Consider the following 14,789-nt stretch of genomic DNA (forward strand, 5'->3'; position numbering starts at 1 on the left):
CACCGTTTAAGGCGCCGGGGGGGCGGAGCTTGAGCCGTCGAAGAGAAAGAGAAAGTGACACCTAAGTGTTAATAAGGCAAACGTGTCATAAACGAGTGGCGGGGAATCGAACAGGCGACGCCGACACACACAAAACAAAAAAAAACAAAAAAATAAAGATATAGAATAATTAAATATTTTAAATAATGAACATTTCATGAATAAATAAATTAACAGTTTGGTTTAAATAAAATAAAAACTCCTCCTGCTCCTCAGGTCGACAGACATTCATGTGTTTAAAGCTTGATACAGAAAATACAGAAGAACATTCACATCCACCAGGTCCAGGTCGTTGGCTGTTGCCGTGGCGACCACCATGACGATGACAGGAAACGACTTCTCCGAGTCTCTGATTTTTAAACGACAGTGAAACACGACGCTTAGATTCAACAGTGTGGCTGTTTGGTTTTAATCAGGCCTGCAAAGGATCATGGGAAATGGAGGCTCCTCTTCTTCCTCCTCGTGAACTACAGTTCCCATGATTCATTGCACATGTGCGAAACAACAACTGATTATTATATTAGTGACAAAATCATGATTCATTCCGCAAAACAAGCAGATCAGTGTGTGTGTGTGTGTGTGTTCACTGTCAAATCAATAAAACTCCTCTTCCTCTATCGGCCAATCAGATCGTCCGCTCTGGCGTCACATGGTGTCTGCAGTTCATAAAGTTTCGTACGACATAATCAGAGGCTGTCAATCAAATCTCTCCACCAATCGCTGCGCTGCGCCGTGATGATGTCACAGCGACACCGACCCAACATGGCGGCGACTCACACGTAACTTCCTGTAACGACCGACTTCCTGTTTCCACCACGTCACCGACCGACCGACCAACCAGCCGCCGCCGCTGCTGCAGCCGCCGCATCACACGGTGATGTCATAGAGTCTGCCGACGCGGCCCAGCCAATCGCGGAGCGCCTGGCGGACGCGGGCGTCGGTGACGTGACAGGACAGCTGGCTGAGGGACGGGTAGAGGGCCGGCTGCAGCGACAGGAAGGACGAATCAGAGAGCAGCAGCACCTGGTTCAGCAGGGACAGCACCATGTTGGTCCACGCCTGGGGGGAAAGAGGGGGCAGAGTTAAGATAAGACAAGAAGACCAATTGTCAGTGCACAGTGGAAATTTGCCTTACACCTGCAGCTTGATACACATATATACAGTATATTCATATCATGCCTGTCCTTACATTGTCTGTCCTTAGATCTGTTTACTTCTTAGGGCCACCGGGCAAACGCACCGAGGCACTATTGCAGTGTTTTTCAGCTTTGGGGTCTGGACCCCATGTGGAGTCTAGTATTTGATAAAAACAATACTGCTAAAAAATTATTTTTACCTTTAAAAGGCATTCATCTCATACTAGGTATATAATACATAAGTTATATGTTTCAGCTTTAGCATTAGCCTTTTTCAACATTGCTTTAGCAGTTTCTTCAACTAATTTAGCATTGACTCAACAATTTCTTCAGGTCATTCAGCATTGCTTCAGCAATAGCGTTCAGCTGCTTTCAGCATTCACACGCATTTATCCGGATTTGGTTATCTTAAAAATGTGGATTTGGATCAGACTGATCCAATCCAACTTTGCGTTGAACAACTGGGATAGAAGTAAGACGGATTACGTGACCCTGGATAGCAAAAAAAAGGGATTTCAAAATTCAGACCTTTTGCATTCACACGCATTTTCTGCAGGAAATTCTTTTTCTAGTTCTTTTTAAAATTATGATTAAAAACACCACAATCTTTAACAACTGTATCTATACTTTAACTAAATTATGCTGTACTCTAGTCGGCTTTAAAAGACTTTATAAGAACAACATAATTTCTCGTTACAGTATGGAAAATTAAGTTTAATGACTTTGTACTATTTTGGGTTATGCGCTGTTTGATCATTTTGTATTAATGCGTATAATTTTTAAAGGTAAAAGGGGTAGGGGTATATACGCTTTGTAACCTACACCCTTTCGGTTATATAAGCTTGATATATAACGAAATACATAAATTCATTCATTCATTCAAATTCCGTTCTGTCATGTGCATCATGAAGTTGAATGACAATAAATTAACTTTGCCCCCCCCGGTGGCCCCTCCCCCACCTGTATCTGTGCCTCTGCGTCCCTCACTGAGATGCTGTGTGAGCTCATGGTGGACCCGGACCGCGGCCTCTTCTCCTGCCTCAGGACTTCTGGCCCGGCGCTGACGGAGTGTCTGAGCGGCGGCCCCTGCTGGTCCACCAGCTGCTGCGGCCTCTGAGGCGGCGGCTCGGCGGAGGAGCCCCCCCCCCTCCTGGCCTCGGGGCCCCCTCCCCCTGCTGCGGTGCGGCCCTGCTCCTTCATGAACAGGTTGAGGTGGCTCTGCTGCGGCTGCTGCTGCTGCTGCTTCCTCCTCTTGTACTCCATCATCAGTTTGCTCAGCGTCCGGTCGGTCGCCATCGAGTACAGTTTGTTCCCGGCGCTCTCCCACCACTCCTTCCTCCGCCCGCCGCCGCACATACCGACACCGCCACCGCCGCACGGAGCTCCGCCCCCCAACGAGCTGGACGTCATGTTGGAGTCTCTCCTCTCTCCTCCCATCCTGAAGTGGTGAGGCAGACTGCCAGTGCAGCTGTGGAGACGAAGCAATAACAAATACAGACTCGATATAGTATATGAAAAGCCAGTACACTGCAAAAACTCAAAATATTTCCTAGAATATTTGTCTTATTTCTTGTCAAAATGTCTCATTTCTAGTCAAAACTAATCTCTTTCCACTTAAAATAAGACTCATCACCTAAAAATTAACTTGTTTTTAGATCATTTTCACTTGTTTCAAACTAATTTTCACTTGAAATAAGTAGAAAAATCTGCCAGTGAAAGCAAGTTTTTTGTATTTGTAATAAGAAAGAAAAACTTGATCCACTATCAGATTTTTCTACTTATTTCAAGTGGAATATTTGCTTGAAAAAATTAAAAAGTGTCTAAAAACAAGCTGCTTTTTATGTGATGAGTCTTATTTTAAGTAGAATGAGATTAGTTTTGACTAGAAATAAGACAAATATTCTTGGTAAGATTTTGAGCTTTTGCTGTGTGGCTACTAAAATGAATCTAATTAAATCTGATTGGATGTGTCCTCGGTGTTGAGGGCGGAGTCAGTGACATCACAGACCTGTATCCGGGGCTGGGGGTGGGCGTGTCCCCTGGCGACGCCGTGCTAAGCTCCGCCCCCTGGCCTCTGTAGCCGCTCTCCTCCGACGGCGTCTCTCTGGCCGAGAGGCCGCCGGCCGACGACGGCGTGGACGTCTCCGACTGGAAGAGCGGCAGGAAGAAGACGTGTTCGCCCGAGGCCCCGCCCCCTCCCGAGGCCCCGCCCCTCAGCAGCGCCGCGTCCTCCAGAGCGCTCTCCAGGTCGCGGTGCATCTGGATGTAGCTGCTGCACAGGTCCACGCACAGTTTGTAGAGACGCTTGACGAGCCAGGCCCAGTCGGCGCCGCCCAGCGGCTGCACGCTCAGCGACGGGATCGGCTGTCGCCACGGGTGACGCTTGTCCCGGCCGCGAGGCGGGCTCACCTGTTGAACAAACACACACACACACACACAGAGGAATAGGGGAGGGAGAAAAAATAGATTCACATAAGTATTGCAATATTTTTTTTTGACGTTTTGGAGAAATGTTGAGATTATAATGGGTGTGTATAGACCGAATCGTCTTGTTGTTTACATTCTACTTCCGGGTAGAAAACCAGCACGTAATTTGAATAAGATCAGTAGTAACGAACGAGAGTTTAGCTATATATCATATTTTTCACCGTTTAGACAAATCTGAAATGATTGAAGAAACATTACTATTTCTGTGTGTGTGTTTTGTGTTGCTATGTGTTGTATTTATTCAGTTTGGGGGAATCACAGTGTCTAGAAAGCATCAGTGGCTCAGCTGACAGGGACAGCTAACGGTAGCTAAGCTAACGGCGGTAGCTAAGCTAACAGCGGTAGCTAAGCTAACGGTAGCTAAGCTAACGGTAGCTAAGCTAACGGCGGTAGCTAAGCTAACAGCAGCTAAGATAACGGCGGTAGCTAAGCTAACAGCAGGACGTCAGCTGTTAAAACCCTCCCGTTGTGGGACACGACATGAAACTACTCCAGTTAGCTCAGTCATGTTGGAACTCAGATATCCGCTGGAGAAAACATTTTTTCATGGAGCGTTTATTGAGTCACTGAGTTATTAAAGTTAAACAGGTAGCTAACCGTTAGCCCAGCTAATCTATGCTAACCATGACTAGTTACAAAAATGTGCACACATAAATAGTAATGTTTGTCCAATCATTGGTTTCATAGACTTTACAAACATCAGATTAGTCTAAACGGTGATATAGTGACATGAAAAATTAGATACGAAACTCTCGTCCGTCACTATTGTTCTCATGCTGGTTTTCTACCCGGAAGTAGTTGTAAACAACAAGGAGGAATGTTCCGGCTAGAGTGGGAGGAGTTGTCTGAAATTATCTGAAACTTTTCTCTTTCCACGCTGCTCACGGCCACAATTTACACTTTACACACATGATTTTTTCCACAGTTGTAGACAAACTTGTCCTCTCTCTAACAATGTGTTCAACAAAGCAGAGAGTCTTACAGAATTTAAACTGTGAGCCTCTAAGTGCGGCCACGTCTCTCTCTGCTCCTCATTGACTCTAATACAAAGATTTTCCAAGAGAAGCAGAACGGACCGATGTTTATAACCCACAAGTAGGGGTGGGAGAAATCTATTATCTATTCACATAAATATCGCAATATCTTTTTTGACGATTTTTAAATCGATTTTTTTTTTTGAAAAACGTTTTTTCTTTTGAAAATTGTGCAATGTGCATTTGTTCGCCTTTTTTACATCCAGAGCCGTGTTTCCACTGCAGGAGTTCCTGGTAAAGGGAGGGGGTAGGAACTTCTACAGGAACCGTCCTCTCACTCGGCCCTCTCAGTGGTCGTGTTTCCACTGCAGAGTCGGACCCCGCGGCGACGTCATGAGTTTCAATCGCCGCTTAATCGCTGTGCGTGTTTTTTATTTTTTTTTAAACTTTTGACAGCATTGTTTTGTGGCGTGATGGATCCCCAGTGTCTCGAGGTGCGCTGATATTTTCATTTCGCCGCGATGACTCAAACCCCCTCTGAATCTCCTCGGTGCCTTAGACTGCATCAATGTCTGCACCTCACCGTCGGTCCATTTGTGTACATCTTCCTGCTTCTAGTTGTTTACAGCGGTGTCTGCTAGGCTAATGCTCCCCTTCTGCTCCCCCTTTTAAAAATGCCGGTTGTTTTGGTGCTTTCTGGTAGCGTCAGAGCCTGCTCTAGCTTTAGCCAATCAGTGCCGGGTTAACCTCGAGCCCCACCCAGGAGCTTTTCAGGGCCGAACGGAGTACCTACCCTGGAGTAGGTACTCCGTTGGCCCCCGTAAAAGTTCCTGTAAATGGCCCTGTGGGGGAGGTTCCTGCAGTGGAAACACGCACCAACGGGGCTGGCCCCGTAATATTACCCCGAAGTTCCTGCAGTGGAAACACGGCTCAGAGAGTCCAGGTTTTGAAAAGGATTTAAGTTCACTTTATAATGGAGTATGTTAGTTTATCGGCTCCTACAGTATTTGTGTGCAGATAAATGTTAAAATGCAGCAGTTTACCTCAGTCTATATCATATTCTGTCAGAAAGGTTTCAGAAGCATGTTATTTCTATACTATTTCTAAAATGGATACCAACTGTCTTCGTAACAAAAAGACACACCAAAAAACATCCAAATACCTCCATGCTGCTCGTATGTAATGTCCGTCTTGTATTGAAGCCCTGAAATGCAAAATTGCTACAAACAAGCTTGAAATATAGACTTATTTAATTTTTTTCGGAACAATTTCTCATTTCGGGGCTTCAATACAAGAGGGACATTACATACGAGCAGCATGGAGGTATTTGGATGTTTTTTGGTGTGTCTTTTTGTTACGAAGACAGTTGGTATCCATTTGCAACCGTTATATGGACATGCACTGCTACGCCGAGACCCCCTGTAACTCAGAGAAGCCACGGAGGACTCTGAAACTTCTCCCAGCCCTTAGTCCACATGAGGGGGAGGAGATAATGAGGGAAATTTCAATTTTGGGTGAACTATCCATTTAAATAGAATCGACATCCAAAAAATCGTAGAAGAATCGAATCGGGAGATGATGTCACCTGTCTCACCTGAGCCGTCTCCTCGAAGATGTCCTCGTCCTCGGAGGACGCCGACCCCGGGTGGGAGGAGTCAGAGCTGCCGTCCTCCTCCTCGTACAGAATCCTCTTCACCTGCAACAACAGCCACATTAGAATTTTTTTATATTTTCTCAACAACATCACAACTCCTCAACCTTTCGGAGTATTTTATGTTTAGGGAAATGATTAAAGCTGCAACAATTAGTCGATTAATCTGACAATAATTGATTATTAAATTAATCGTCAACTATTCTGATAATCTGATAATCAGTTTGAGTAGTTTTTAAATTTAAAAAAAGTCCAAATTCTCTGATTTCAGCTTCTTCAATGTGAATATTTCTGGTTTCTTTGTTCCTTTATGACAACAAACTGAGTCTCTCTTTGGTTTGTGGACAAAACAAGACATTTGAGGACGATGTCTGGTGGTTTGAGAGACACTGACTGATGTTTTTCAACATTTTTAAACATTTTGTTGACCAAACAACTAATCGAGTAATCGTTTAAATAATCGACAGATCAATCGATAATGAAAATTATCGTTAGTTGCAGCTCTAGAAATGATTTTTCGAATAATCAAAGTCATTCAATGAAGAAAATTTGAATAGTTTATGAGACCGTGTCTGAAAAAATGTCCCATGTCCAATAAGGAAACAGAAAGTTATGCGTGGAGGTACAAACGGTACAATAGGTACAAACGTCCACAGCTATAAAGCAGAAACTTAAACTTAAAGCTGAATCTATAAAAGGAGAGTAATGGGCGTGTCCTACCTGCTGGGCGCTCATGCCGTCGGCCTGGCTCAGCGTGGCACACAGCAGAGCCTGGAAGTACAGGTTGAAGCTCATGGCCGACTGGCGGTAAAGGTTCGCTGCTCCGCACACGCCCGACACCTTCATCAGCAGGTACTTCAGACCCGGCCGCGTGTCGAAGTCTCGCGCCGTCCTGAAGCAGAAACACAGAGAGACGACACGTTGTCACACCAGCACCGATCCTCTGGAGGCTGCACTGACTCGCTATCGGAAAACAACAGGGTGGGCGGGGCTAACTGGCTGTCATGAAAACTCCAGTAGAAACAGAGTGATAGATGTGATAGATGTAATTTTACGCCTTATATAAGGTGTTATGTCTTTTTTTTCTGATGCTTTTATTTATTTATTTTTTTCCTTTCTTTTTCTGATCATAAATCTTTTCCTACACTGCAAAAACTCAAAATAATCTTAAGTCTTAAATCTTATTTCTAGTCAAAACAAATCTCATTCTACTTAAAATAAGACTCATCACATTAAAAAGTAGCTTGTTTTTAGACACTTTTTACTTCTTTCAAGCAGATTTTCACTCTGATAGTGGAGCAAGTTTTTCTTTCTTATTACAAACACAAAAAACTTGCTTTCACTGGCAGATTTTTCTACTTATTTCAAGTGAAAATGTGTTTGAAACAAGTGAAAATGATCTAAAAACAAGTTAATTTTTAGGTGATGAGTCTTATTTTAAGTGGAAAGAGGTTAGTTTTGACTAGAAATGAGACATTTTGACAAGAAATAAGACAAATATTCTTGGAAAGATTTGGAGTTTTTGCAGTGTAAATTCATATGACACCTACAGGCATTAATATCCTGAAAGCCCAGGTTGTTCTGAAATAAAGGATGTTCATAACTTGAGGTTTTACAAGGATAAATACACAAGGAGAGAGAATTACAGGAGGAAATGTCACAGACTCTGTATCCACCACTTCCGGAGAATGGCGCTGGGTGTCGCCATGACGCTCCATTCCACCGTTACTGTATTGTTGATAGCATAGAGTGGTTGATAGACATTGGCCGTGATGACTTTATTTATAATCATCACGTAATTTTAATGAGAACAATATGGACAAGGTTTTAGCTTTATGTCACATTTTCACGTCACTATATCACCATTGTGACTACATTTCAGATTAGCTGGGCTAACCGTTAGCTGTTAGCCGTTAGCAGTGTCAATAAACAATAACTCAATAAACGGTCCATGAAAACAATATTTTCTCCAGCGGATATCCTAGTTCCAACATGACTGAGCTAACTGGAGTAGTTTCATGTCGTGTCCGACAGCGGGAGGGTTTTAACAGCTGACGTCCTGATGTTAGCTTAGCTACTGTTGTTAGCTGTCAGCAGCAGCAAAGCTAACAACTACGATAACCATGACTAATTACAGAAACGTGCACACAGAAATAGTAATGTTTGTTCAATAATTCGTTTTATAGACTTAACAAACATCAGATTTAGTCAGGGCGGTTTTGGCAGCCCGGAGCCCCCACATTTGGTGCCTACACCGGTGGCTAACGCTACCAACTAGCCGCTAACGCTACCAGTTAGCCGCTCACTAGAATGCTACTAAAACCCACTTCCGTTGTGGTGTGACGCAATGGATCATGGGAAAATAAAGTGGTGGATAGAAGGGTTAATAGAGTAGTAACAGTGTAGTATCACCTGTATGAGTCGAGCAGCAGGTCCAGGATGATGGCCAGGTTGGTCATGGAGATGTAGCGCAGGAAGCCAGCGGCCGGGCGGCTGGGGTCAGAGGTCACGGGGGTCACGGGGGCCGGGCGGCTGGGGTCAGAGGTCACGGGGGCCGGGCGGCCGGGGTCAGAGGTCACGGGCGTCACCCTCTCCCTCTCCTTCTCCTGAGCTTCGGGCTGTTTGACGAACTCCTCCAGCAGGATGTCGTACAGGTTCTGGAGCAGCACCTGGTGGGACAGCAGACTCACCACGATGGTCCGGAACGGGATGCTGCAGGAAAACCACAACCAGGGTCAGTTTCAGCTTTGTTTTGCCCAATTCCAATTCTATTTTTCATCCCTACCCCTACCCCTACCCCTAGCCCTTAACCCTTGCCCCTTGAAACGGAGCTACAAGGGGCAGAGGTTGAAAGTCAACCCCTACGAATTGGGACACCACTTCAACAATCACATACGTCATCAGTCGTCTCTGCTGGCTTTCACATAAGCAGACGTGACGAGCTTTTGCCACAAATCCTGTATTCAAAACCACGTTAACTTAATAAAATAAAATTTTATTTTCTGAAGACTGATGGGTACATTGTAAAACATTTATTTATTGATGTAAATGTGGTGATTTACAGAGCCCCCAGGCAGCGCTGCTCCTGTGTCCAAAACACATGAAGCTTCACTTTTAATTCAAACAAACTAATGCGACAATTGTTACATTTCATCAATGAGACCAACATTTATCTCCTAAAAAGAATGTAACTACGCGGCGGTAAACCTCTAAAAACCTGCGGGTAAGTTAATTAGCGATGGTCTTTTCTCCCCCGGGATGACGACGGAGGTTGGCCGTTGATCTGCTCCACAGGTGGAGCTTCACTTCTCCCAAAAACATCGGAGCAAACGTCTAAACAGCCTCATGTGGATAAACCGACCGCACATTGGGGATCTAAACAGCTACTTTCTCACATGAAAAAATATTTAAACTTAACAAAGTGACGTAATAACAGCGCTACAGCGAGAAATAAAACAGCTGCCGGTTGCCGCAAGATGCATTCTGGGAAACATGTCATAGCCCTCGGTCCGTAGTGTGCCTCTGAAAAAACTCCGTTTCGAGGGCGAGCCAGACCACTTCCCCCTAACCCTCATCTGGACCAGAATTGGGACACCCCCACCACTTCACGTGAACGCGCAAAACGAAGGGTTAGGGCCACGGGCTAGGGTAAGGGCTAGCAGTAAAGCTAAGTGAAGTTTTGGTGACTTCAACATGATATTTAATCTTTCTGTCTCCAAAAACCATCAGTTGCCTCCTGTGAAATGTCTCCTACTGTGACAGCTGTTGCCATAGCGCCGTCACCGAATGTTGACTGTTTGTCCGAGTGAGTGGAGGGGGCGGGGCTTAGCCAGAGGTCAATTGGAATTCACCCTTAGTGTTGCAGCAAGTAAAAAACAGAGGTGGGAGAAAGTCCCTATGTTGCAAGTCCAAGTAGAGTCTCAAGTCTTTGCTCTCAAGTCTCGAGTAGAGTCTCAAGTCTTTGCTCTCAAGTCCCAAGTCAAGTCCAAGTCCTAAGATTTTTGTTTCGAGTCCCCACCAAGTCCTAAGATTTTTTTTCAAGTCCCAACCAAGTCCTAAGATTTTTTTTTCAAGTCCCAACCAAGTCCTAAGATTTTTGTTTCGAGTCCCAAACAAATCGATTATAATTAATGATACGTAAAGATCATGACCACGCCTCAATTGTTAAGTTGTTTATATTTTATTGTTAAAGCAGAAGCAAGTGATATTTTTGTGTTAATATAAGTCTTAAATAGTTATATCTTCTGACAGCAATCACTTACATAGAGTGTTTGAACCGAAACATGGGTCTGTCAGTCACTCTGCTCTGCTCTGAGTCGAGGAGAAAACATTTATCGTATCCTACAGTTTTTATCCAATGAGGAGAGAGAACGGCATGCAGGGCTGTGTGTGCAGCCAAGGAACGCCGTGAATGTGGTGACGTAGCGACGAGGACTGTTATGGTGCGTTCAAGGAAACTCGTTTTTTCCGACCTGTGAAGTCGTACCAGTTCGATCTGGTACATAGACTGTACAAAAAGACGTACTGGTACGAGTTCACGGGTCAGAAGTTACGAGTGGCCGTTATAGTGACTTTCACCGGTAAAACAGGTCGGAAAAACACGAGTGGGTTGCCTGGAACGCTACAAAGTCGTAAGTTGTGACTTGAAGCTGTAATTTATGATTTCAAAAGCCTGCCTGGAACGCAGCATTAGCGAAAACGACCGGATCACTCACTTCTGCTTTAATGTTCTGCCACTTATTCATCTGTTTATTTTTATTAATATTCTATTGTGATATGCTTTGTCAATATAAGCACTGCCTTCTCATGCCAATAAAGCTATTTAAAATTGACGTACAGTAACACGTCAGAAATCTCGTGATCAAACATGATCTGACGTACTCTGTTGATGGTAGCCATGGTGCATGGATGTATTATATAGATCCATGCCATGGAGCCGTTAGCCACACTGGTTTGTTATGCTACGTGTGCTGAAGTCAGCTTGCTTCTTTATTGGTTACATAAAGAAGATGGTCGAGATGGTCGGCTTCCCCCACACACACAAGCCGATTTTTGATCCAAACGGTCACGATTGTTGGGACCAACAATCGTAAATACTGAACATGTTTAATATTTACGATTGTCGCCGCCGACCGTTTTACGAGCCGATTGTTCGGAGAATTTAAATCTTAAAACACAACACACCACAGGAGAATCTCATAAAATACTCTTAAAGGGACAACGAGGAGTTTTGGAAAAGCGAAGCGTTTTCACACTACATTTATGAGCCTCCGTGCGCACCGTAAAATTCTTTTGACCGGCGTTAAGACGGACTCATGTTTTCATTCATCAAGAATTAAACAAAGAGGTTCACATACCGTCGTAGTTCCGACCATAAACGGCGATTCAGCTGCGTTATTCTCATGACTCGTTGCGAAACCGAAAGTAAAAAACGCTGGTCGGCTCGACCAGCATCTCCGCCACCACTAATAATAACAAAATAACGATAGAGACAGAACGATATATTTATCGAAAATGGGCCCATTAACAAGTGTGGGTAGCAGAGATTCATCCACATTAACGTGATACTTTTTTATAACCGAATAGAAACTCCTCGTTGTCCCTTTAAGAGCCAAGATAATCGGGCGATTTTTGTCTTTGGTCAGAAGGGGGAAAATCGGGGCAAAATCAGCCAGATTATCTTTATGTGTGGTAGGCATTAGTGTGTTGGCATTAATTATACAGCCAAGACTGATAACAGGAGTGGGTTCTATAGGAATGTCTCTGGCTGGCTGCTGCAGTAGGACATTGATGTGACACTTTTTAAAATATTTTAATATTTGTGCTAGCTGCTTGTGACTTGACTTGAATTCAAGTCTTTGCTCTCAAGTCCAAGTAGAGTCTCAAGTCTTTGGCATCAAGTCCCAAGCGAGTCCAAGTCTTTTTTGATTTGATCAAGCAAGTCTTAAGTCATCAAAATCGGGACTCGAGTCCAAGTCAAGTCTCAAGTCTCTAGTCCAAGTCCACACCTCTGGTAAAAAACATACAAGACATACAGTTAAAAGTTACACACACAGTCTTACCCAATTTTCCTGCCAGAGCGAAGCAGCAGAAAGACAAACAGAGAGTTAGTGTGAGTCAGAATGAACCCATCACAAAGTTTTAATCAGTTAATTATGTGTGTGTGTGTGTGTGTGTGTGTGTGTGTGTGTGTGTGTGTGTGCACCTCTTCTGTGTGTGTCCGTTGGCCTGCTGTCCGTCACACGGCAGCTCGATGATGAGGACGCAGGACTGAGCGTGTTCGAAGCCGTCCTTGTTGTTGGGCGTCTTCGGAGAACACTGAGTGTCCAACATGAAGACCTGCCATCCAGAGTTAAAGGGATAGTTCAACATTTTGGCAAATTGGCCCATTGCCATAATCCCTATAGTCATAGCAGTAGGTTCGTTACCTTTAATATTTTTAGAACGGCGGAGCAGAGCCGTGAGCTGCTCAGAGCTACGCTACGGAGGCTCATTATGGGATTTCTTGGATTCCCTCATCAAACTCATCAAATACACAATCCAACAACTCCACAACGCTCTGGTGGACAAGTTGTGAGCTGCACATTCACCACGCTATGAGATAATAACACAACGTTACCACACAGAGTTGTTTTAGAGGGAAATACAGAGACTGATGATGAAAAACTGTCCCTGAAGGCAACGTGCATCAGAGGTTTTGCATGAATTTCCCTCTAAAACAACTCTGTGTGGTAACGTTGTGTTATTATCTCATAGCGTGGTGAATGTGCAGGTCACAACTTGTCCACCAGAGCGTTGTGGAGTTGTTGGATTGTGTATTTGATGAGTTTGATGAGGGAAACCAAGAAATCCCATAATGAGCCTCCGTAGCGTAGCTCTGAGCAGCTCACGGCTCTGCTCCGCCGTTCTAAAAATAGCTTGCACCGACAATTAAAGGTAACAAACCTACTGCTATGACTATAGGGGTTATGGCAATGGGCCAGTTTGACAAAATGTTGAACTATCCCTTTAAATGCAGTAGGATTTTTGGATTGTTTGCAGAGATTCAGTGAAGAAAAACTTAAGCGATTAAACATAGGAACTTATTAATGAGAGTTAGATATTTATGAATCTATGAAAGAAGAATTAATTAACTATGTTAAACTGGAGTTTTTATCAAGTGTTTTGATCACCTGCTGGGCCATGGCCTTGATCCTCCAGTACTCGGCCTCAGCTGAGGGAGAGTGAGACGGAGCAGCGACCTTCACCTCACAGGCGTCGCCCGAGAAACTGTCCGAGCCGCTGTGGAAGCAGGACAGCAGGTTCTACACACACACGGACACACACAGGCACGCACACACACACACACACAGACACACACACGCACACACAGGCTGTGATAAAACATCATCAGGTCTCATCATCCTGTGTCACACTTTAATTCACTCTATACATTAAATATATGGACTCTGGAGAAAATCAGCTTTTCTATAAACCCACATGTCCTGTTAATGTGTCTGAAAGCATAAGCTACACACACACACACACACACACACACACACACACACACACACACACACACACACACACACACACACACACACACACACACACACACACGCACACACTGACAGTGCCCTACAAACACAACCCGCTCACTCAGTCATTCAAAACGACACTGAGACAGATTTTTACATCAAACTTTCAAAATAAAACACAGGAAGAAAAAGAAGAAACGTGGAGCTTTAAAGGACAATTCCGGGAAAATTCAACTCAGGCTGTATGATCCTATCATTTTAGGTCTAAAAGAAGGAATCTGTAGATTTTCAGTTTAATGTCTGCTGTTTTGCGGTAGTTATGGTCTGTCCCCGCGTCGCCACGGCAGCGATGAATGGGAGCGGATTGAAGTTCTGCTGCTTAGGCTGTTTCCATCCCTCAAAGCCACAGACAGCGTCAGATGGAGACTCAAACATGCACCCAGAAGTTTATTCACTTCAAGCAAGTCCGACTGCACCTGAACACACCGAGCACGGCAAATTCTTTCTTTCTTTCTTTCTTTCTTTCTTTCTTTCTTTCTTTCTTTCTTTCTTTCTCTTCTTCCCTCCCCTCTTTCTTTCTTTCTTTCTTTCTTTCTTTCTTTCTTTCTTTCTTTCTTTCTTTCTTTCTTTCTTTCTTTCTTTCTTTCTTTCTTTCTTTCCTTTTGTTTCTTTCTTCCATTCCGTCTTTCTTTCTTTCTTCCTCCCCCTCTTTCTGTCTTCCTCCTTTCTTTCTTTCTTTCTTTCTTTCTTTCTTTCTTCATATTTTTCCCTCCCCTATTCTTTCTTTCTTTCTTTCTTTCTTTCTTTCTTTCTTTCTTTCTTTCTTTCTTTCTTTCTTTCTTTCTTCATCTTCTTCCCTCCCCTCTTTCTTTCTTTCTTTCTTTCTTTCTTTCTTTCTTTCTTTCTTTCTTTCTTTCTTTCTTTCTTTCTTTCTTTCTTTCTTTCTTCCTTCCTTCCTTCCTTCCTTCCTTCCTTCCTTCCTTCC

General features: G+C 43.9%; 1 protein-coding gene across 1 annotated transcript in view; it reads right to left on the reverse strand.

The window, feature by feature from the left end:
- Window positions 1-301: 301 nt before the first annotated feature.
- arfgef3 (ARFGEF family member 3) overlaps window positions 302-14,789 on the reverse strand; it is a gene marked incomplete at its 5' end in the record, with an annotated part of 57,633 nt that continues 43,145 nt past the window's right edge. The window contains 8 exons of the mRNA XM_083988644.1: window positions 302-1,098; window positions 2,136-2,643; window positions 3,184-3,584; window positions 6,231-6,332; window positions 7,008-7,179; window positions 8,700-8,999; window positions 12,493-12,626; window positions 13,460-13,591. Of these exons, the coding sequence (XP_083844770.1) occupies window positions 907-1,098; window positions 2,136-2,643; window positions 3,184-3,584; window positions 6,231-6,332; window positions 7,008-7,179; window positions 8,700-8,999; window positions 12,493-12,626; window positions 13,460-13,591 (1,941 nt within the window). The 3' untranslated portion in view covers window positions 302-906. The remainder of the gene's footprint in view (window positions 1,099-2,135; window positions 2,644-3,183; window positions 3,585-6,230; window positions 6,333-7,007; window positions 7,180-8,699; window positions 9,000-12,492; window positions 12,627-13,459; window positions 13,592-14,789) is intronic.

This window comes from Trachurus trachurus, assembly GCF_905171665.1.
Source record: "Trachurus trachurus genome assembly, chromosome: 15".
Lineage (NCBI taxonomy): Eukaryota > Metazoa > Chordata > Actinopteri > Carangiformes > Carangidae > Trachurus > Trachurus trachurus.